Genomic DNA, 22,096 nt, shown 5'->3' on the forward strand with positions numbered 1-22,096 from the left:
AAAAATTTTCAGCAGCTGGCCACATTGTAAAAAAAAAATAAATAATAGAGTATACTTACCTCTCCTCGCTCCCCCTAGACGTAGCTGAGCAGCTCCCACAGTCCTGGCACCGGATTCTGGGTGTATGGCCTAGCGGAAGTCAGATGACTGCTGCTGATCAGAGGCTGCAGTGTCACTGTCCTGGACTCCTGGCATCACGGTGCCCAGAATGTAAGCGCTGATGTCAGGAGTTTTGATAGTGACTCTGCAGCTTCTAATAGGCTGCAGCAGCCACCACTTCTTCTAGGGTGTACACCCAGAAGCCAGGGACGTGGGTTCTGCCCAGCTTTTATCTGGGACAATGAAGAAAGGGAGGTATACTCTATTTTTGTATTTTACAATGGGCCCAGCTGCTAGAAAATTTTTGGTGGTAATGATAAAACCCCTTTAAAAAGACATGAACGGTACAAGTGTGAGTTATTTATTACTGTAGTTAGATTGTGTTTGTCTGTAATTGTGCCTTAGATAACAATCAGAGCACATTTTATTAGTAATCAATGCAGAAAAGGTTGCCTTATATTTTCTCGCAATTGTGTAATTACTGCATGCAGCTAGGGGTTTAGTCACACGGGCGCCCGTGTTCCTGCATGAAGAAGACAGCCGCACTGCAGGTGCGGATGACTCTCCGCACCGCCCGAAGAAAGAACACGACCGGCAATGGAGCCGGTCACATGTTCTTTCTTCCGGCGGAGAGTCGTCCGCACCTGCAGTGCAACTGTCTTATAGTGCAGGAACACGGGCGCCCGTGTGACTGAGCCCTAAAACTGTGAAATCAGAAGATGCGCGATGTAAAATCCCAACAGTAAATAGGAAAGCAAGAAAATACAAAACATGAGTAATAAAACTGGAATTCCATTGCTTATTACATACCTGGAAAGAAGCCGGGAGAAAATTTATGTAAAGAAACAGTCATAACCTTAGACGTAAAACTAAATGCATCTTCTACCCCTGAAACAAAGACAAACACCACACATAATTAGTTCTAGAACACCAATACTAGTGACAGGTCCTCTGTCACTTGAAATCACACTTTGATTTGACAACATAGAGAAATTATGTTAGAAATTTTGAAGACAAACTTGTTAAAAGGGTCTCTTGACAATAAGCTGCCTATAGAGTGTCCCAACCGCTGAGTCGACCCCGTCGCCCCAACCGCTGAGTCGACCCCGTCGCCCCACCCGCCGAGTCGACCCCGTCGCCCCACCCGCCGAGTCGACCCCGTCGCCCCACCCGCCGAGTCGACCCCGTCGCCCCACCCGCCGAGTCGACCCCGTCGCCCCAACCGCCGAGTCGACCCCGTCGCCCCAACCGCCGAGTCGACCCCGTCGCCCCAACCGCCGAGTCGACCCCGTCGCCCCAACCGCCGAGTCGACCCCGTCGCCCCAACCGCCGAGTCGACCCCGTCGCCCCAACCGCCGAGTCGACCCCGTCGTCCCAACCGCCGAGTCGACCCCGTCGTCCCAACCGCCGAGTCGACCCCGTCGTCCCAACCGCCGAGTCGACCCCGTCGTCCCAACCGCCGAGTCGACCCCGTCGTCCCAACCGCCGAGTCGACCCCGTCGTCCCAACCGCCGAGTCGACCCCGTCGTCCCAACCGCCGAGTCGACCCCGTCGTCCCAACCGCCGAGTCGACCCCGTCGTCCCAACCGCCGAGTCGACCCCGTCGTCCCAACCGCCGAGTCGACCCCGTCGTCCCAACCGCCGAGTCGACCCCGTCGTCCCAACCGCCGAGTCGACCCCGTCACCCCAACCGCCGAGTCGACCCCGTCACCCCAACCGCCGAGTCGACCCCGTCACCCCAACCGCCGAGTCGACCCCGTCACCCCAACCGCCGAGTCGACCCCGTCACCCCAACCGCCGAGTCGACCCCGTCACCCCAACCGCCGAGTCGACCCCGTCACCCCAACCGCCGAGTCGACCCCGTCACCCCAACCGCCGAGTCGACCCCGTCACCCCAACCGCCGAGTCGACCCCGTCACCCCAACCGCCGAGTCGACCCCGTCACCCCAACCGCCGAGTCGACCCCGTCACCCCAACCGCCGAGTCGACCCCGTCACCCCAACCGCCGAGTCGACGTCGTCACCCCAACCGCTGAGTCGACCCCGCTGTAAACTAGATAAAATCTGGCAGCAAGTGTTTAATTTCTTCAGTGTCATCACAGAGGGAATTAAGCATTATACAGTGCCCATGCCGTCCCCATAACCTCCCCAGACCTTCTTCATATTACTGAACATACAGAGAGACTTGTCAATCAGTGTCTGGAGGGAGGATGAATATATGAATATTAAGAAGCTGCATTAAACTCCTCTGGGGCCATGTGCAGTTCTGTTTCAAAAAAAGGGATATTTGTTACTTAAGGGCCAATTACACGTAACGATTGCTGCGCAAAATCTGTTTGAGCGAAAATGAGCGTTAATCAATCCTTCTAAATGTAAAGCCATCCTACATTATTAGTTTACTTTTCGTCTGTTGCTGTTTCGACAAACATAAAAATCATTCGCTCGCTCACTTTCTGCTGCGTCTAAACGCTCCCCACTCAGTGTGTCACATAGAATGTGAAGTACCGAGCGAGAAGTCGGGAGAAGTGAACGATCCTCAGCAATGATCCGCCTGCCTAATGATCTGCACGAGCGCGAACAACTAGTGGTGACATCACTCGCTCATGCGGATCGTTTAGCCGACAGTAAATGGAGTATTACTGTAAAATCCATCTCTCGTCATGTACATTGGGGGACACAGCGCCTAAGATCTTGTTAGGTTACCCCAATGATACGCAGGAGAAAATTGGATTTTTGCCACTCACCATAAAACCTATTTCTCGCCACGTTTATTGGGCGGACACAACAAGACCTTGGGTGCTGTGTCCCCAATACTGATCAGTACAATTATTAAGAGTGCTGAAACCAGTGTGCTTGTCATTATACTGTGCTGCCCAAATCGCCCCTTAGTATTATTAGTGGGGCAACTGTGACTGTCAGCTATCCAAAATGCATATATTAATATGAATGGTTCCTATATCATAACTAGCGGGAGATGAACTGGGATCTCGATATTGAGCTAGCACCATCCAGCTGCAAGCGCAACAGCGAAGCCTCATGTATGTGACTATGTTGGCCAATCAAAACAGTTGTACTTTGGTTGGTCAATTTGAACCATGTGACCTACGAGGAGAAAAGCCGCATCATCCGGGTATGGAGTAATGCAAAAAGCGTCATGTGGCGCTATGTTTGTTGTGGCTGACAGTCATGAAAAAACGGATTTTTGTTATTTACTGTAAAATCCCTTTTTCGTCATGTTCATTGGGGGACACAGCAAGACCTTGGATATACCTCCTGCCACTAGGAGGCGACACTAGACAAAGAAAAAGTTACTCCCTCCTACCAGCTATACCCCTCCTGCAGGCACTGAACTAAATCAGTATGTACGGAAGAAGCAGGAGAGAGAAGACGAACACCTGAAGTCGAGCCGTACGGACTATAAGAAGAGCGATAGTTCTAGGGAAAGAGTCAGGCCGGCTCGAGGAGCGCCTTAGAACAACTGGGTGCGTACTGTGTCTCCCAACAAACGTGACGAGAAAGGGATTTTACGGTAAGTAACAAAAATCCTGTTTTTTTGTCCGTATCATTGGGGGACACAGCAAAACCCTAGGGACGTTCCAGAGCAGTACCCAAAGTGGAGGGGTAAGAAACAGATCATGTAACTAGCCTATTGTTCCTAGTGGGCACGAATAAGCGCTATCTCCATCGCAGCTAGCAAGTAACGTTTGCTATCCCTTGTCAGACATAAAGATATGTTCACACAGGGCGAATTTGCCATAGAATTTCCCTGCGTCAGCTAATTCCGGGATTAGCCAGCCATGTGGACGAGATTTGTCAAAAATCTCATCCACAGGAAGCGGCCAATCTGTTGCAGCAAAGCCGGCATTAGCCGGCGCTGCGGCGTTGATTCCTGGGACGCAGCATGTCAATTATTTTTTTTTTCCCCGTTGTGGCCTCGCTCCTCTCGTTGGGCCCCAACGGAAAAGCATGCGGCAAAACCGCTCCAAAATCTGCGGCTAAGTGCTGTGGGTTTTGAAGCTGCGCTTATCCCGCGTTTTTTTGCTGCAGCAAAACCGCAAGATTTCCGCGGTGAAAGCGTCCCTTAAAGCGTTCCTGTCCGAGGAAGGAAGCAGTTGTTGATGGTCTAGAAAACACTTGCAATTTTCTAAAGGAGAGAGACTTGATCCCTACAGGAGTTAGGGAGCAGGCGAGAAAAATCAAGAAGTACTGTGTGCTTTGTAGTTTGTTACCACCAAGAGAAGGCAAACTACTGTCCTGAGAGAACCCAACGCCCGGTCTGGACTGGGCTGTTCCTGGCATGACACTGGCCCTCCATCTGCTTGCTGTTGGATGCAAAGGCTAAGAGGGCTGCAATGTGGGATTAAGCTCAGCACCGCATGGTGAGAGTGGCATATGGCAGAGGACGAAGTACAGAGGTCTGATGACTGACAAACAAAGGAAACTAAGATGGCAATTAGAGGGCAGGATACTTGTGGAAACTGGCCGGAACGCAAGGAACATGAGTGTCCTGGAGGGCGAACCATGCCGGTGATGAACCAAGTCCAGGATGCCAGTAGTTGATGTGCTATAGTCCATCTAGTTGGAACGGCTCCCAGAAGAATGGGTGTGCACAATTTCTTCATTTATATTTATTACACACACACGTGTATGTATGTATATATTAAATACACACACACACATACATATTTTTTAAAATCAGCCTTGAAACTGAGGATATGGGGCACTGTCACTCATCACGCTATAAGTGTTAGTACAGTACAGATGAGAATCCGACCCCGTACTTGTAAAGGAATGAAACCTGGGGAATGTACCCGTTATACGTATGGCTCTCATGTACTAGCTCTGGACATTATTACTGGTAGTAATGGATTATATACTCTGTTTCCTGGAGAGGCTCGTTGTGGAAACCAAGGCTGGAGTAGACCACCTAGGGTGGAGGTACGCTGCGTAGTAAGTGGGTTCAGACCTTACTATGGCGATACTAACTTGTAGGATAGCAGGAGGCGCCTCAGAGATAAAAGTACCAGTGTAAGAGGCTGGGCTGATAGCAGAACGCCCCACTGTACCGTACGACACCAGGTACTACATCACCTGGATTCCTTTAGAATCTAGAATGGAGAGATATGTGATAAATGATCATTACTAATCCTGAGCCGTATCCACATACAAAAATAGTCTCGTCATAAACCCGGTTTATGGGAGATGATCACCACAGACTGCCGCACTATGGAGTTATTCCTCCCATGGATGGAAGTGTCATTGTCTGAGCATGGTAAAGATACTGCTCTGAAGGGCACTGTTCTTAGCCTATAGAAGGAGATGGGGTTCCCTTACAATTGCGTATATGACCGTGATGCCAGATACTGAAAGGCCATATGTGCCATTAGACACGGAGTCTATCAGCAGGATATTCGCACCTCCTAAGGAGGGGAATAAATGGGCCACCTCACACTACGATGCACTGCATGAAGACAGTAGATATAATGAGTCTCCCGCTTTACAGATGACGGCCGATTGTCCACCGGGCAGTTAGAGTCCAGATGGCCTTCTATATTCTGCCCCAGAGAATAATTAATAGGGGGACTAAAGATCTGCTGGAAGCATATATGATTGAGACCGCATTGCACAGCACCGCCATAATTCCCAGTAAGGAGGAATAATGTATTAGCCGCTGTCTGTCAAGGATGTAAAGACATGAGAGTCATTGGACTAAAGCAGTTGGAAAATAGGTCCGTCTTGAGGGGTGCAACGAGAGGGAAGATGGACGTAACATTGGGTGGTCACTAGTAAAAATGTCTTCTAGAACTCCCATTAGTCCCCTATTCCATGGACGCACAAGGCGGATGCTTTCCTAGCCCTGGCCACGAGGGGATTGCGCCCCCCTGGTCTAACAATTCCTTTTCCTGCAGAGGTGGGCAATGAGAGAGAGAGAATGAGAGAGAGAGAGAGAGAGAGAGAATAAGATAATATGAGAGAGAGAGAATGAGAGAGAGAGAGAGAGAGAGAGAGAGAGAGAGAATGAGAGAGAGAGAGAATGAGAGAGAATAAGATAATATGAGAGAGAGAGAATGAGAGAGAGAAAGAGAGAATGAGAGAGAGAGAATGAGAGAGAGAGAGAGAGAATGAGAGAGAGAGAGAATGAGAGAGAGAGAGAGAGAATGAGAGAGAGAGAGAATGAGAGAGAGAATGAGAGAGAGAGAGAATGAGAGAGAATAAGATAATATGAGAGAGAGAGAATGAGAGAGAGAATGAGAGAATGAGAGAGAGAGAATGAGAGAGAGAGAGAGAGAATGAGAGAGAGAGAGAGAGAGAGAATGAGAGAGAGAGAGAATGAGAGAGAGAATGAGAGAGAGAGAGAATGAGAGAGAGAATGAGAGAGAGAGAATGAGAGAGAGAGAGAGAATGAGAGAGAGAATGAGAGAGAGAGAGAGAGAATGAGAGAGAGAGAATGAGAGAGAGAGAATGAGAGAGAGAGAGAGAGAGAATGAGAGAGAGAATGAGAGAGAGAGAGAATGAGAGAGAGAATGAGAGAGAGAGAGAGAGAATGAGAGAGAGAGAGAATGAGAGAGAGAGAGAGAGAATGAGAGAGAGAATGAGAGAGAGAGAGAGAATGAGAGAGAGAGAGAGAATGAGAGAGAGAGAGAATGAGAGAGAGAGAGAGAGAATGAGAGAGAGAGAGAGAATGAGAGAGAGAATGAGAGAGAGAATGAGAATGAGAGAGAGAATGAGAGAGAGAGAATGAGAGAGAGAGAATGAGAGAGAGAGAATGAGAGAGAGAGAGAGAGAGAGAGAGAGAATGAGAGAGAGAGAGAGAATGAGAGAGAGAGAGAGAATGAGAGAGAGAGAGAGAATGAGAATGAGAGAGAGAGAGAATGAGAGAGAGAGAATGAGAGAGAGAGAATGAGAGAGAGAGAATGAGAGAGAGAGAATATGAACGAACAAAAAAAAAAAAGGCTCAGCACCCAGCGTCCCACATACAAAAATGCTCGAGTCTCCCATTGTAGTCAATGGGGTTCGTTACTCGAGTAGAGCTCTCAAATTTTACGAAAAGCTCAACTCGAATAACGAGGACCCGAGCATTTGGGTGCTCGCTCATCTCTAGCGGCAATGCTTCTTACCGTCTCCATGATGTAAATCCAGATCAATATACAGCACTCTGTCATATTTTTGCCGTAGCTTCAAAATGCCTAGAACAGCATCATTAAGATAACAAAATCCAGAGGCTTCATCTCTGAGGAGGAAAAGAAGAGCCTATATAAAACATGCTCTGTGTAAATGGTATGGTTGAAAAACTGCAGATCAGAAAGTCAGAATGGAATTGATATTTGCATCAACTAATTTTCTCCACTAGAGACATTAATCACTTATCCACTGGATAGATAATAAAGTATGATCAATGGGGATCCAACCATTGAGTCCCCAGGATCACAAGAATACCGCTTCCCGAGTTCCCTTAATGAATGCATTGGTGATCCGGAAATAGCAGAGCTTTGCGCTCTCTCCATCGGCAAGGAACGGAATGGTAGTGAAGGGCGCACCACCTAGGTGGCGCTGTGTTCATGATCCCTGGGGGTCCCAGCAATCATACATTCCCCTCCTCTGCAGTAGATAGGTCATAAATGTATAAGGTGACTAAAACCCTTTCGCTGTAAGTGAAAACCCAAATTTCGTTCCACAAGAACTTTTACTAACGATATGCCAAGGTGCTATATCTATTTACAATAGACTTATTCCAGTTGAATTTACCCAGAGTTCCCACAATGCCTACTTCTTAGCATGATGCCAACCACCTGGCCAGTTAATGGCAATGCGGGTTTTGCCTCCTATTAGGTGTTCAGCTGCGGTGAGTGTTGCTCCGCCTACAGCAGCGGCATAGTCATAGATACCGTCAGTGATGGGGCAGTCATAGCCTGAAATATTACATTAACAAAACCAGAAATTAACATGGCAGCTTCAGCTCAAGTTTACATTAAAAAAAAAATTTCCACAGACAAGACACTAATTTTTAATGGCTACTGAACTGGTAATAAAACATCCTGTAAAAAGCTTGTACAGGGTTGAAAGAAAAACAAATCATGTGGCTGCTTCTAACGGCTTTTTCTGACTACTTTCACTGTGAGAGATCAATAATGCGCTACTTTTCCAGACGCAGTGATACAAAATATGTTTTGGTTATTTATTGTTTGTTTGCTTTTTAATTATAAATATAGGAAAAGGTTATATTTTTACTAATATTTATTTATTTTTAATAATTGAAGTCCCCATAGAGGACACGAACTTGCGATCGTTTGATCGCTCATGCAGTATAATGTAATACCGTGTTTCCCCGAAAATAAGGCACCCCCTGAAATGTGCAGAAGACCCAAATATAAGGCACCCCCCGATAGTAAGGCATAGTAAAGTGTGCAGGCAAGTCAAGAGGCCTGTCTCCTGCTGCCATCCCCGTTGTCTCCTACCTCCAGATGTATAGGTAGATCTGCAGACAGTCTGCTGTTATCCTGTCCCTGCTGTGCTGTACGAGTGTGCTGTTGTGAGCTCCCCTTGCTGGCTGGAAAAGTCCATACTGTACGTTCTGTTCCTGCTGTACATGTCTGCTGTGATGAGCTCCCCCTGGTGGCCGGAAGCTGCAATACCATCCCTGCTTACAAGTGGTACAGGAACTTCTGTCTGCAGACAGGTACGTTACTTTACAGCCCTTATTTTTTTATGGCTCTGTGTGTGAGTCAGGCAACCTGTATGTGATTCTTCAGGCTGGGTTCTCACAGAGCGTATTTCCAGCGGAAATCTCGCAGTTTGGCCACAGCGAGATTTCCGCCGGGAAAGCGCTGCTTCAAAACCCACGGCACTCAGCCGCTTGTTTTGAAGTGACTTGGCAGCACGCTTTTTCGTTTCTGTGACCAGTGAATCCGCACCACAACACCGGCTTCTCCCAGCTTTGCCGTGACAGATTTGCTGTCCCATGTGGACGAGATTTCTGAGAAATTTCGTCCACAAAGCTGGCCAATTGAGGGATTAGCGGCCACAGATGGATTTGCCGCGGCAAAATAAGACACCCCCTGAAAATAAGACGTAGCGCATATTTGGGAGCAAAAATTAATATAAGACGCGTCTCATTTTCGGGGAAACAGGGTACTTTAGTGTTACATTATACTGCGATCTGACAGGCAGTCTATCAAGCTATGCCAAAGGCATGGCTTGATAGCCAATCTGAAATAGCACCCCGAAACTCCGATTGGGGAATTTAAATGCCGCTGCCACAATCGACAGCGGTATTTAGAGGGTTAACAACTATCAGTTAAATGTGGGTGCCAGCTGTTAGTTGTTAAAGACAGCTGGCACCCTCATTGTGTGGAGTGGCATCACCTCCTGCTCCGTACAGACTCAGACCCTCCATGACATTGTACGTCCTATAGCATTAAGGGGTTAACGAACCTCTCACTATTGAGACAATTCTTACACATTAGCGCTTTATTACTTACCTAGTCCATACTCAACAGTTTCGGGATCATCATTGTCCCCTTCTTCGCTAACCTTACGGAGGTGCTGTAAGTAGGTGTCAGTATGGAATGCTGCCATCTCTTCCATAGTAGCAACTTTAGGCTTGACAACCCTTAGGAAAAAGTCAGATAATGAAACATTTCTAAACAAAGAACATGGATTTAACCCTTTCCAATCCACTGTCTGACGTCTGAAGACATTCTGATTGAAGCCTGTACAGCTCCAATGTCGGGAGACGTCCGTCAGGGTATTCTTACTGTATATTACTGGCCGCTCAGTTGTCGGGGGTCTCTCCAGCATGTACCATATCGCAGTACTGGCTCTAGAGAAATCCCCCTAGAAAACCCTGAATCCAAAATTGGATTGCAAAGGGTTAAGCGATGAAAAACAGCAGAATGTGTCCAAGAACATCCAAGTGTTATCAGACTACCGGTAGAATACTGTATATCAGGCTTCACTATAATAGAGAAGAACTTAAATGGGCACTAACTTCTGATCATCTAAAAGCTCATGTTGGTCTCATCAGTTCTGTAATATACTTGCATTAAAAATGTTGTTGCTTTACCACTGTAAATCACATTTGAAGTGGCTGCGACTAGGGGTCTCCCTCCCAGCTTCTCTGCAAGACACTCTCTATTGTTAGGTACAGAGCTACCTTAGTAACTAGGACACAGGGAGGTTTCCATAGCAACAGGGGGGCCATATCTTCACAGGCAGCTCCCTTGCCCTGAGAGGCTGCAGGCTTACAGATCTGCAGACACTGATAAGGATCTCCACAATCTGTTTCTCCCGCTGTAACAGTGCATGTGTGTACACATTGTAGTGGGTTTACTAATCATTTGGCCAGAAGGACTCTAAATAACTGATCGTCTTTGGAAAGCAAAGGGGTGGGCATTCAGATACTGCCTCCCTGGTGACAGTGCAATGCAGCATGGGAAGTAAGGGCAAGGAAGTTAGGGCATGAACTACATGCCCCCTCCCTGAAAGTGGATGGCAAAACAGCAGAGCAACAGGATAATTGGGAAGCCCACCTGAAAATCAGAACTTACAGAGATGAAACACAGTGCAAAGAGCAGCAAATGAGAAGGTAAGGAGAACCTGGTGTATCTTAGAAAACTTTTTGAAAACTCAGGTACAGTCTAAAGGCTATGTAAACCTTTGTGCATTGAAAATCAATATACACATATCTAACTGCAGAAAAAAAGTGTATGCATTTGTCATTTTTTTTCCTATTGAGTTTTCCTTATCATGCATTTAGAAAGTCGCATACTTTGCAGGCCCTCTTATACAAGTTTCTCTCATGAATGCATAAAAGCTCCGTTCCCTCTCCCCTCTTTCAGAGGCTGTGCAACATAACCACACCCACTCAATACTACACAGCTATCTCACTCTTTCTCCGAGTAGCTGCTGGTCCGTTCTACCTCACTAACGGTAAGACCAAAAAATATGAGAGCAAATTGAATTACAGCACTCCATAAGAGTAGTTTTCTCTGCTCTCTCTCTCCTCCAGCATCCCCTAGCACAATCATTCAGCCCTCTGTAAGAGCTCAGTGGAAAGACAGCGAATGCAAGTTCAAAACCAGAGAATAGGGGAGGAGTCAGTCAGTTTACTCTGACAGATTTTGCTAAGAGTCCAGTCCTTCAGTCTGCAGTGTCTTGCAAATCAACTAGGAAGATGAAAAAATACCTATGCAGCGCCACCTATTGGATAGCAGCATTTCTTCAAATCAAAGTGACTTTTTAACAAGTCTTAACAATGATTGGGAATAGGAAACCAATCCAGAATCCATACACAGACAGCTGTTTCGGGGTGTTTGACCCTCATCAGTGTGCAATAGGTTTCTCGCTTAGCTGGTGTCATGTCTCCTTAAGGAGAGCACCCAAAAAATGTGTGGACACCTCTAGGGGGTGAGTGGGTCAAGGGAAGGTATGGTCTCTCCCCATTGAGAACACCAAAAAGGGGGTGCAATCCAATAGGTGGCGCTGCAGAAGTATTTTTCCATCTTCCTTATTTGCATAAATTACCCAGAGGAGCTTGCATGGCCTTATAAGTCTCCTCACTCACCTTCTAAGTGTCCCCACACTCCTTTTAGGTGCTCTCCTTAGGGAGAGACTATACTATCCCCCAACCCACTCATCCCCTAGGTGTCTCCACACACTTTTTTTGAGTGCTCGCCTTAAGGAGACACGACACCCCTCCTGACCCTTGGAAAACAACAGAAGCATAGAAATCAATCAGAAATGTTTAATGAAAACCAATTACAAAAGTCTTAATTTTTAAAAATACATTGATTAAAAAACTGCACAAGTACGCATAGCCTTCAAGCAGGTCCAGTAAATTATAGAGTGGTCTGACTGGTTTACTGACTCATCCATGACCACCATTATTGTACATACAGGAGTCACAGTGACCCATTACTTGGATCTCACCTCATTTCCCTGAGCAGTCCATACGCTTCTATTAAGGAGTGCACCATGCTGGCCTAGGAGTAAAAGTTACCAGACACCATGATTATTACTGAAAGTCACAGATTATTATACACACACACATTATATATATCAGCTGTGCGGATCTATATACATGATAAACCATATTCCCATCAACATCTTTCAGTCAATTTCTGTTCTGAATGTACATTGAAGATGCGGAAAGTGTTGTAGACTCAAAATCACAATTGTAGGGCTCGACTGTAAGAATCTCCCATCAGAAGAGAACCACCAACTAAATTATGGCGGTGTTTTAGTCCTAAATGCACTGAAAAAAAGGCCATTCAGAAAAGGCCTCGTGTCCACGGGTGAATCCCAACTTTCCTTCAGGAGTAAAGACTCTTTTACACGGGCCGATAAATCGTTCAGATTTCCACATTCAGCGAGAATCTAAACAATATCGTTCAGTGTGAAGGCATCCCCCGACTGAACGGTAATCGTTATCGTTCTCTTTTTGTCTTTCTGTTTCTGCAGGCATAAAACAGAATGATGATGAACCTGTGTGAACAGGCAGTCTCCATCTACGAACAACTGCCTATTTACTGTCAGTGCCGGCGGACAGGTCGGAACAATTCCAGCCCGCTCCACCTTCATTCACTGATCGATGATCGGCCTGTCAGGCATCTGCACCCAACAGGTCGCTCTGTGTAAAAGGGCCCTAAGAAGGGTTGGGAATGTTGAATTTCAATACCTGATCCTTTTCTTCCCCGGGAGATAAGCTGGCGCCAGAGCTGTCTAACTGCAGCTTACCTTCCTAAACACACAAACGTTCAGCCAAGCCGGACATCCAGCTGTATGGAGGAATTGGGAGAAACCGCGAAAAACACCAACAACTGCTCTATTAAAAGTTGTTGAAGCTGCACAGACACCTTTAACCCCTTAAGGATGCGGGCATTTTTTTTTTCCTTGTTTTTTTCCTCCTCCCCACTTTAAAAAAAATCATAACTCTTTTATTTATCCATCAAAGTAGATGTCCAAAGTCTTGTTTTTTGCGGGACGAGGTGTATTTTTCAACAGTCCTATTTAATGTACCATATAATGTACTAAAAAATGTTTAAAAAAAATCCTAAGTGGAGTGAAATGGAAATAAAACTAAATTCCGTAATCTTTGGGTGCGTCTTGTTTCTATGGCGTACACACTGCAGCAAAAATGACCCGATAACTTTATTCTATGAGTCAGTACGATTACGACGATACAAAACGCACGTTTATTTTTTTGTCAAAGATTTTTTTTTAAAGTTATTTTCGGCCGCCATCTTCCAACAGCCATAACTTTTTTAATTTTTCATCGACATAGTTGCGCGAGGGCTCAATTTTTGCGGGCCGTCCTGTAGTTTCTATTGGTAATATTTTTGAACCCATACGACTTTTTATTGCATTTTCTCTTGGAGACGGGGTGGTAAAAGAAAAAAAGCACAATTCTGGAGCTCCCCCCCCCCCCCCCGCCATTCACTGTGCAATGTAAACATTGCGTTACTTTGATAGATCAGACTTTGACGCAGCGATACAAAATGTGTTTGTTTTATTATTTTGATTTTATTATAAATATGGCAAAAGGGCATTTTTAAAACTTTTATTATCACCACAGGCATGGCTTGATAGGCAATCTGCAATGGCAGGCCCAGAGCCCTTCAGAATGCCCCAGCTGCATGGGGGGGGGGGGGGGGGTGAGAGATTCCCAAACATTGGTCAGGGCATTTAAAAGCTGTCAGAATTGACCGGCATTTAAAGGGTTAACAGCTCCGATGAGCAGCGCAGCTTATTGGAGCTGTTGCTGGCAGGTGTCAGCTGTAGGAAACAGCCAGCACCCACATTGTATGGGGCGAGATCCACCCGTGATCCTCCTCCATGCATATCCAGAATCTGCAGAACATAACTCTACGTCCTGTGGCGCTAAGGGGTTAATGCCCTGGGACATAGTTACATCAGGGAGGTTCAGGATTTGAATGGAGGAAGATCTGGAGCCGATCCTGCTCCATACAATACGGGTGCAGGCTCTTTCTCACAGCCAACAACCAATGGCAAATGTCAGAATTCAGGGGGCCTGGAAGCCCACCCGCAATGAGATCGTCAAGTGCAGTTAGGTTGCCATGGCAGCTGGGGGCCTTCTGAAAACCCTCAGGGTTGGCACTGCAGATTTCCTATGGCTTGATAGCCTGCCTGTCAGATGGCGATATAATGTAACACTATGGTATTACATCATACTGCCAAAGCGATCAAACCAATCGCAAGTTCAAGTCTCCTCTGGAGACTAAAAAAAAAAACCTAAAATGTAAAAATCAGTTTAAAATAGTTTATTATAAAATGAAAAAATGAAATAATAAAAGCAACCTGTACCCTTAGTCAGGATTTTAAAAAATCTAAAAGAAAAATATTTTAGGTATTGTTGCATCCATCCAATATATCGAAGTAACACGTTATTTACCCCTCATGATGAACGCAGTCAGAAAAGAAATACACGTCAGAATTGTGGTTTTTGTTCACCCCGCCTCCAAGAAAAAAAGTGATAAAATCCAATCAAAAAGTCATGTATGCTCCAAAATGGTACCAGCAGAAACTAGAGTGCGTCCCACAAAAAAAGGAGCCCTCGCACAACTAGGTTGATGGGGAAAAAAATATATATATGGCCGTCAGAAGACGGCGGCAGAATAATAATTTGATTTTTTTCCCAAAGATATTTTATTTTTTAAAAGTAGTACAACAAAAAAAACTCCATGAAATTTGGTATTGTCGTAATTGTAGAACGACGGTAGGACATTTTTGCTGCAGTGTGTACACCGTAGAAACAAGACTAGAGATGAGCGAATATACTCGTTTAGAGTAATTACTCAATCGAGCACCGCGATTTTCGAGTACTTCAGTACTCGGGTGAAAAGATTCGGGGGGTGCCGGGGGGCGGGCGTGGTGGCGCGGGGGGTAGCAGCGGGGAACAGGGGGGAGCCCTCTCTCTCTCCCCCCCCCACTCCCCGCTGTGACCCCCCATTCACCCACGGCGCCCCACGAATCTTTTCGCCCGAGTACGGAAGTACTCGAAAATCGCGGTACTCGGGCGAAAAAGGGGCGTGGCCGAGTACGTTCGCTCATCTCTAAACAAGACCCTTACAAAAGATGGCAGAATTGCGTTCTTTTTCCCCACTTCACTCTACTTTTTTAGGATTTTTTTTGAAGTTTTTCAGTACATTTTATGGTACCACTGAAATATACAACTCGTCTCGCAAAACGCAAGCCCTCAGACGGCGATGGATAAATGAACGAGTTATGATTTTTTTTAAAGTGGGGAGAAAAAACTGAAAATGAAAAAAAAAAGGTCTGTGTCCTTAAAGGGTTAAAGGCAGAAGCGAAGCGTTAATAGCCAACACTAGATTGGTGCGGTCCAACGGCTCACGCTGACTTTGAGTGGAGCGGCATGCTTGACCGCAGCACTCATAATTCTTCTAGCCACCGTCTTTCAGGGGGGTAAGAAGTCCGGCAGTCGGACCTCTGCTAGCGCGGCATGCGTGGAATAAGCGATGAATGCTTCTGGCTGGAGAATCCCTCTAAATATACATTTTGTTAGTAACCGGCGCAGGAGGCTTCAGGATAAACTTAGTGACATGAAAACAATGATTAGAACTGTCAGAGAGAAAAACCTGTCTTTGTTGCCCGTAACAACCAATCAGAGCCCAGCTTGCATTTCACCAGAGCAGTTTCAGAGATGAAAGCTCAGCTCTGATTGGTTGCTACGGGCACCAAAGCCAGCTGTGTGAGGAGCGCAGGTTACTATCAGCACCACATAGTGAGGAGCCATCTGTGATCACGTTTCCTGCTAGCCGGTCACATCCGCTTCCTTCGGGGTCAGACATCCCGCTCTACTCTATTATCGGTGTCGCCCATATCTCCCCCGCTCCCTGGAGGCACGCAGAAGCTCACCCGGCGGGGCACTTTGCTGTTGACATCGTCGCACAGCTGCACGTATTCGGGGCTGTGGATGTACACAGGGGGCAGCGCCGCCTCCATACCGGCCAGTAGTATGTAGCACAGGGGAAGCGCGGACACAATGTCCGGTCTCCTAATCCTTCCCCGCACAACAAGACACCAAAGAAACGTTCCGCTCTCCGTCTCCACGGCCTGCAGTACTAAATTCTTCTCCACTCGGCCATATAGTGTCACGTGGTTTTGAGGCTAGGTGAGGGGAATCAAAAAGGAGACCGATGCTATTAGTATGGAGGAAGGTAATCAAGGGTTGAGAAGAATAGGATCGAGGAGAAGTCAGTGAAAGAGAGGAGACAACAAAGGATCAGTCTGCGAGAGAGATCGGAGGGGGTCACGAGGGAGCAGTCTGCGAGAGAGATCGGAGGGGGTCACGAGGGGGGTCACGAGGGAGCAGTCTGCGAGAGAGATCGGAGGGGGGTCACGAGGGAGCAGTCTGCGAGAGAGATCGGAGGGGGGTCACGAGGGAGCAGTCTGCGAGAGAGATCGGAGGGGGTCACGAGGGAGCAGTCTGCGAGAGAGTTCGGAGGGAGCAGTCCGCGAGAGAGATCGGAGGGGGCCACGAGGGAGCAGTCCGCGAGAGATGTCGGAGGGGGCCACGAGGGAGCAGTCCACGAGAGAGATCGGAGGGGGCCACGAGGGAGCAGTCCGCGAGACAGATCGGAGGGGGCCACGAGGGAGCAGTCCGCAAGAGATGTCGGAGGGGGCCATGAGGGAGCAGTCCGCAAGAGAGGTCGGAGGGGGTCACGAGGGAGCAGTCCGCAAGAGAGGTCGGAGGGGGTCACGAGGGAGCAGTCCGCAAGAGAGGTCGGAGGGGGTCATGAGGGAGCAGTCTGCGAGAGAGGTCGGAGGGGGCCATGAGGGAGCAGTCTGCGAGAGGTTGGAGGGGGCCATGAGGGAGCAGTCTGCGAGAGAGGTTGGAGGGGGCCACGAGGGAGCAGTCTGCGAGAGAGGTTGGAGGGGGCCACGAGGGAGCAGTCTGCGAGAGAGGTCGGAGGGGGTCACGAGGGAGCAGTCTGCGAGAGAGGTCGGAGGGGGTCACGAGGGAGCAGTCTGTGAGAGAGGTCGGAGGGGGTCACGAGGGAGCAGTCTGCGAGAGAGATCAGAGGGGGCCACGAGGGAGCAGTCTGCGAGAGAGGTTGGAGGGGGACCACAGGGGAGCAGTCTGCGAGAGAGGTCGGAGGGGGCCACAAGAGAGCAGTCTGCGAGAGAGGTCGGAGGGGGCCACAAGAGAGCAGTCTGCGAGAGAGATCGGAGGGGGCCACGAGGGAGCAGTCTGCGAGAGAGATCGGAGGGGGGTCACGAGGGAGCAGTCTGCGAGAGAGATCGGAGGGGGTCACGAGGGAGCAGTCTGCGAGAGAGTTCGGAGGGAGCAGTCCGCGAGAGAGATCGGAGGGGGCCACGAGGGAGCAGTCCGCGAGAGATGTCGGAGGGGGCCACGAGGGAGCAGTCCGCGAGAGAGATCGGAGGGGGCCACGAGGGAGCAGTCCGCAAGAGATGTCGGAGGGGGCCACGAGGGAGCAGTCCGCAAGAGAGGTCGGAGGGGGTCACGAGGGAGCAGTCCGCAAGAGAGGTCGGAGGGGGTCACGAGGGAGCAGTCCGCGAGAGAGGTCGGAGGGGGTCACGAGGGAGCAGTCTGCGAGAGAGGTCGGAGGGGGTCATGAGGGAGCAGTCTGCGAGAGAGGTTGGAGGGGGCCATGAGGGAGCAGTCTGCGAGAGAGGTTGGAGGGGGCCACGAGGGAGCAGTCTGCGAGAGAGGTCGGAGGGGGCCACGAGGGAGCAGTCTGCGAGAGAGGTCGGAGGGGGTCACGAGGGAGCAGTCTGCGAGAGAGGTCGGAGGGGGTCACGAGGGAGCAGTCTGCGAGAGAGGTCGGAGGGGGTCACGAGGGAGCAGTCTGCGAGAGAGGTCGGAGGGGGTCACGAGGGAGCAGTCTGTGAGAGAGGTCGGAGGGGGTCACGAGGGAGCAGTCTGCGAGAGAGATCAGAGGGGGCCACGAGGGAGCAGTCTGCGAGAGAGGTCGGAGGGGGACCACAGGGGAGCAGTCTGCGAGAGAGGTCGGAGGGGGCCACAAGAGAGCAGTCTGCGAGAGAGGTCGGAGGGGGCCACAAGAGAGCAGTCTGCGAGAGAGGTCAGAGGGGGTCACGAGGGAGCAGTCTGCGAGAGAGATCGGAGGGGGCCACGAGGGAGCAGTCTGCGAGAAAGTCATGATGAGGGAGTAATCTGCAAGAGAGAAAGTTGTAACGAGAGCAGTTTACAAGAGAAAGAAGGAAGCAGTGTGCAAAAGAAAAAGAAGGCCATAAAGGAGAAGTCTGTAAGAGAGCAGACAGGCCGAAGGCTCAGAGAAGCTATACTGCAATACCAGTTCTGTTTCTATATTAACAGTGTGCTTTTTTTCAAACTTAAATTTTAAAAGGTCGTTATATGAAGGGCCCATTCACATCAGTGTATATACTCAGCGTTACATGAAGGGCCCATTCACATCAGTGTATATACTCAGCGTTACATGAAGGGCCCATTCACATCAGTGTATATACTCAGCGTTACATGAAGGGCCCATTCACATCAGTGTATATACTCAGCGTTACATGAAGGGCCCATTCACATCAGTGTATATACTCAGCGTTACATGAAGGGCCCATTCACATCAGTGTATATACTCAGCGTTACATGAAGGGCCCATTCACATCAGTGTATATACTCAGCGTTACATGAAGGGCCCATTCACATCAGTGTATATACTCAGCGTTACATGAAGGGCCCATTCACATCAGTGTATATACTCAGTGTTATATGAAGGGCCCATTCACATCAGTGTATATACTCAGCGTTACATGAAGGGCCCATTCACATCAGTGTATATACTCAGCGTTACATGAAGGGCCCATTCACATCAGTGTATATACTCAGCGTTACATGAAGGGCCCATTCACATCAGTGTATATACTCAGCGTTACATGAAGGGCCCATTCACATCAGCGTTAATACTCAGCGTTACATGAAGGGCCCATTCACATCAGCGTTAATACTCAGCGTATTACTCGGTGATCGGAGTCAATGCAACTACATTGATTTCCATGAAACCTAAACAGGACAGCGTGTGTGAGCTACAGTGTTCTGCACAGCGCACAATGGCTGCCATACACAGCGACAGCCGGTGCATACAGCGGGAAGACGCTGCATGATAAACGCAGCGTTTTATGCTTACAGACATGTGAGCTCGGCTTTAGTAGTAATGTTTTTAAAAACACTGCACTAACCCTCCATTCATTGCAGTGGCGCTCCTCAGACGAGCATTTTAGCGCAGCGTTTATAATGTGCACTAAAAGGAACGCTGTATGTTCTTTTTTCAGCGTTGCATCACTCATTGAAATTAGTAGGGTGTGTTAAAAATGCTGCTTACTATGCCGCCGGCGGTGGTGACATCATCAGCTTGCTTTGGCTGCGAAGTTACTGCACATAAAAACGCAGCATTTTGATAAACGCTTGTGAGAGCGGCCTAAACCCACTCTATTGCATTCAAAATTGAGTGCAGTCCAAATAAAGAATCGGTATAATCCTATTGTTGGCAGGAGGGGGTCCAAAAAATTGTACGGTTTTGAATTACAGGGTGCATAGAGCGGCTGCTCTAGTTGGCGTTGGGTCATTTTCTTACTACTGGTTTATCTTGTCTCCACCACAAGTATGGGTGGAGACCTACTGATGTGCTGTATATGCCCAGTGTACGCCCACAAGCTGCTGATTGGCTGCCTGGAGCAAGGTCCTACCAGCGTGGGGACAGAGTTTCCCCATCGCCCTCCACAGTGTGCTGCTAGTGTTCCCGGCTAAAGTATCTTTCCAGCCAGACGGACAGCGATGCAGCCAATCAGCAGGTAGGGGCCTGACAGGGGCGTTCCCTCCTGCTAAGGACCGTCAAACCCCTAGCTTGCGGTGTCGACAAGGTACAATAGTACCCATTTTCTTTATGTATATATTTTTATTTTATTATGCAGTTTTTTTAAAACTTATTTTTGTAACTTTTTTTTACCATCTACTTCGCCCATAATAATTTAAAAAAAAATAAAATAAATCACTTTTCCACTGTAGCTGGGGCATGCATAGCAGCTCCAGGAACATGTAAAAACATCCCACTGTATTGGCAATAGTCACTAACAGAACTGATTTGGGCCTGCTAGGACCCTGCAGCTCTGCTGTGCAGGGGGCACCCGGCACTCATGGGATCGCTGAGTCAAATAGAGGAAGTGGCACTTCTGCTTTCTCTCTGTGCTCCATAGCGCTATGTAGCCTGGAAAGGTGAAGGCAGAAGCTGTTAAAAACAGCTTATCTAACAGGACTCTACCTTCTCCTGCTAGACTGCAGGAGCTTTAATCCTGTGCCATACTATTGCTTTTGTAAATATACGGCGATTGGTCCTTAAAGGGTTTCTACAGAAATTGAAAACCATTGCCACTGTCTGTACAGCCTTCAAGAAACCCATTTTGGCAATATAACCTGGATAGCTTGAATGTAAGGGGAGAGGGCAGGACCACAGACTGAGCCTAACATCACACTGTTCCTGTCTGCCTGGCACTTAACCTAGACAGGAAAGTTGGTGTTAGGCTCTGCCCCTAAAAAAATAATATCTAGGCATCATTTTCCCCTAGGAATAGTGAAAATCCTGGAGTACACCCCCTTTCCCCTTTGAAGGGTGAGGACGGGCTATAAAGCACCTTTGCAGTAAATTCTTTAAGTCCATACCTGGATTTTGGCCTGTGTTTATAAATAAGTGACATAGTGGAATTCAATCCAACTCCGATTCATATCCTATTTTGATAAAAGGAAGAGGTTCCGGAATTGTTTCCCAACTTATTAATGGTGGTGGCGGGAATTAGGCATCCTAAGTATGTCTGACTTTAGGCCAGCAGATTTCTTTTTGGATCAATAGACTTTCACACGAACGTATATTGGCTGCATTTTCATGCCTGGCGGATATACGCTGCCCATCTGATACATTGGTTTCCAATGCAGGTGTTCAGATGGGTGATTTTCCACTGCGTAAAAGCGCCCAGCAGGCCAAGATGGCACATATGGTGCGCATTCCAGCCAGGTGCTTTTTTTGCCAGCCGGAAAAGATAATTCTTGAACCATCTTCCAGCCGAAATATGTCGGTGAATCCCATAGACTCCTATGGGAGCTACCAGAGAAGTAGGTCTGCTAAACTTCCATCCCCTTCCTTCCTTCTCTCCGCTGGCTGTCTGCAATGGGAGGGGCTGGGAGCTAGTGTGCTAAGCTCTCGCCCCCTCCCGTTGCTGGCAGCCGACAAGGGGCGGGAGTTTATCACACTAGCTCCCACCCCCCTTCCGTTGCCGAAAGCCGGCGAGGAGAAGGCAGTTTAGCAGTGCTAAACTGTCTCCGCCCCGCCCGACAATATTCCAGGTGCGGAGTGTAATTGCCGCACTCGGTCGTTTGAACGGGCGCTAAATCGGGAGTTGCAGCCATGACTTCGTCACGGCTCCCTTTCGTTGACCCGATTTTCGGTCCCGTTGTGGCCGTGGCATGGGCGGCGGAAAATCTTCACACCCGCGTGAATTAAGCCTTATACTGTGTTAAGACAGAGCAATTAACGCTAAAAAAAAAAAACCACGCAAGCAAGCGAAACTGAATAGTTTAGTCTGTACGCGAGCCGACAAACAAGAATCGTTCCGAGTCTTTCATAGTGCAGGCATAAAAATGGTTGGCTCGTTTGCTTATTGGTCGGTTTAAGCAGCAATAATTCAGTCCCTGTGTAAGAGAATACAGGGACTGAACAATTCTTGCTCAAAACAGACAAATGCAATGGGCTGCACGAGTGCGAATGAGTTAGCGGTGACGCCTCGCACTCATTCAAACGAGAAACAGCTCATACAGAAAGGACCCTTAGACCTGAATTGGCTTCCGTTTGGGATTTTTCTGAGGTTGGGAGACCTCTTGGGTTGGGAATGAAAAGGCTTCCAAGAGGTTTTCTGCAGCTCATGGACAGGTAACCAGTAGGAGTATGCAGTAATCTCTGCTTCAAAGACCGCTCTGG

General features: G+C 48.2%; 1 protein-coding gene across 3 annotated transcripts in view; it reads right to left on the reverse strand.

Annotated features, from left to right (window-relative positions):
* The window catches only part of HDAC8 (histone deacetylase 8), a 42,053-nt gene extending 25,916 nt beyond the window's left edge, over positions 1-16,137 (reverse strand). For 2 of the 3 annotated variants that reach the window (XR_010786953.1, XM_066580936.1), the window contains exons 1-6: positions 15,993-16,137; positions 12,027-12,079; positions 9,578-9,708; positions 7,867-8,008; positions 7,217-7,329; positions 910-987 (exon numbers count right to left, since the gene is read on the reverse strand). Coding sequence is in view for 2 of the 3 variants with exons in the window: in XM_066580936.1 (XP_066437033.1) it covers positions 910-987; positions 7,217-7,329; positions 7,867-8,008; positions 9,578-9,708; positions 12,027-12,079; positions 15,993-16,079 (604 nt within the window). In the remaining variant the exon portion in view is untranslated. Of the gene's footprint in view, positions 1-909; positions 988-7,216; positions 7,330-7,844; positions 8,009-9,577; positions 9,709-12,026; positions 12,080-15,992 lie in introns of those variants that run through there. The other variant, XM_066580937.1, reaches the window with a different exon arrangement.
* Between the last annotated feature and the right edge of the window lie 5,959 nt (positions 16,138-22,096).

This window comes from Eleutherodactylus coqui, chromosome 10, assembly GCF_035609145.1.
Source record: "Eleutherodactylus coqui strain aEleCoq1 chromosome 10, aEleCoq1.hap1, whole genome shotgun sequence".
NCBI lineage: Eukaryota > Metazoa > Chordata > Amphibia > Anura > Eleutherodactylidae > Eleutherodactylus > Eleutherodactylus coqui.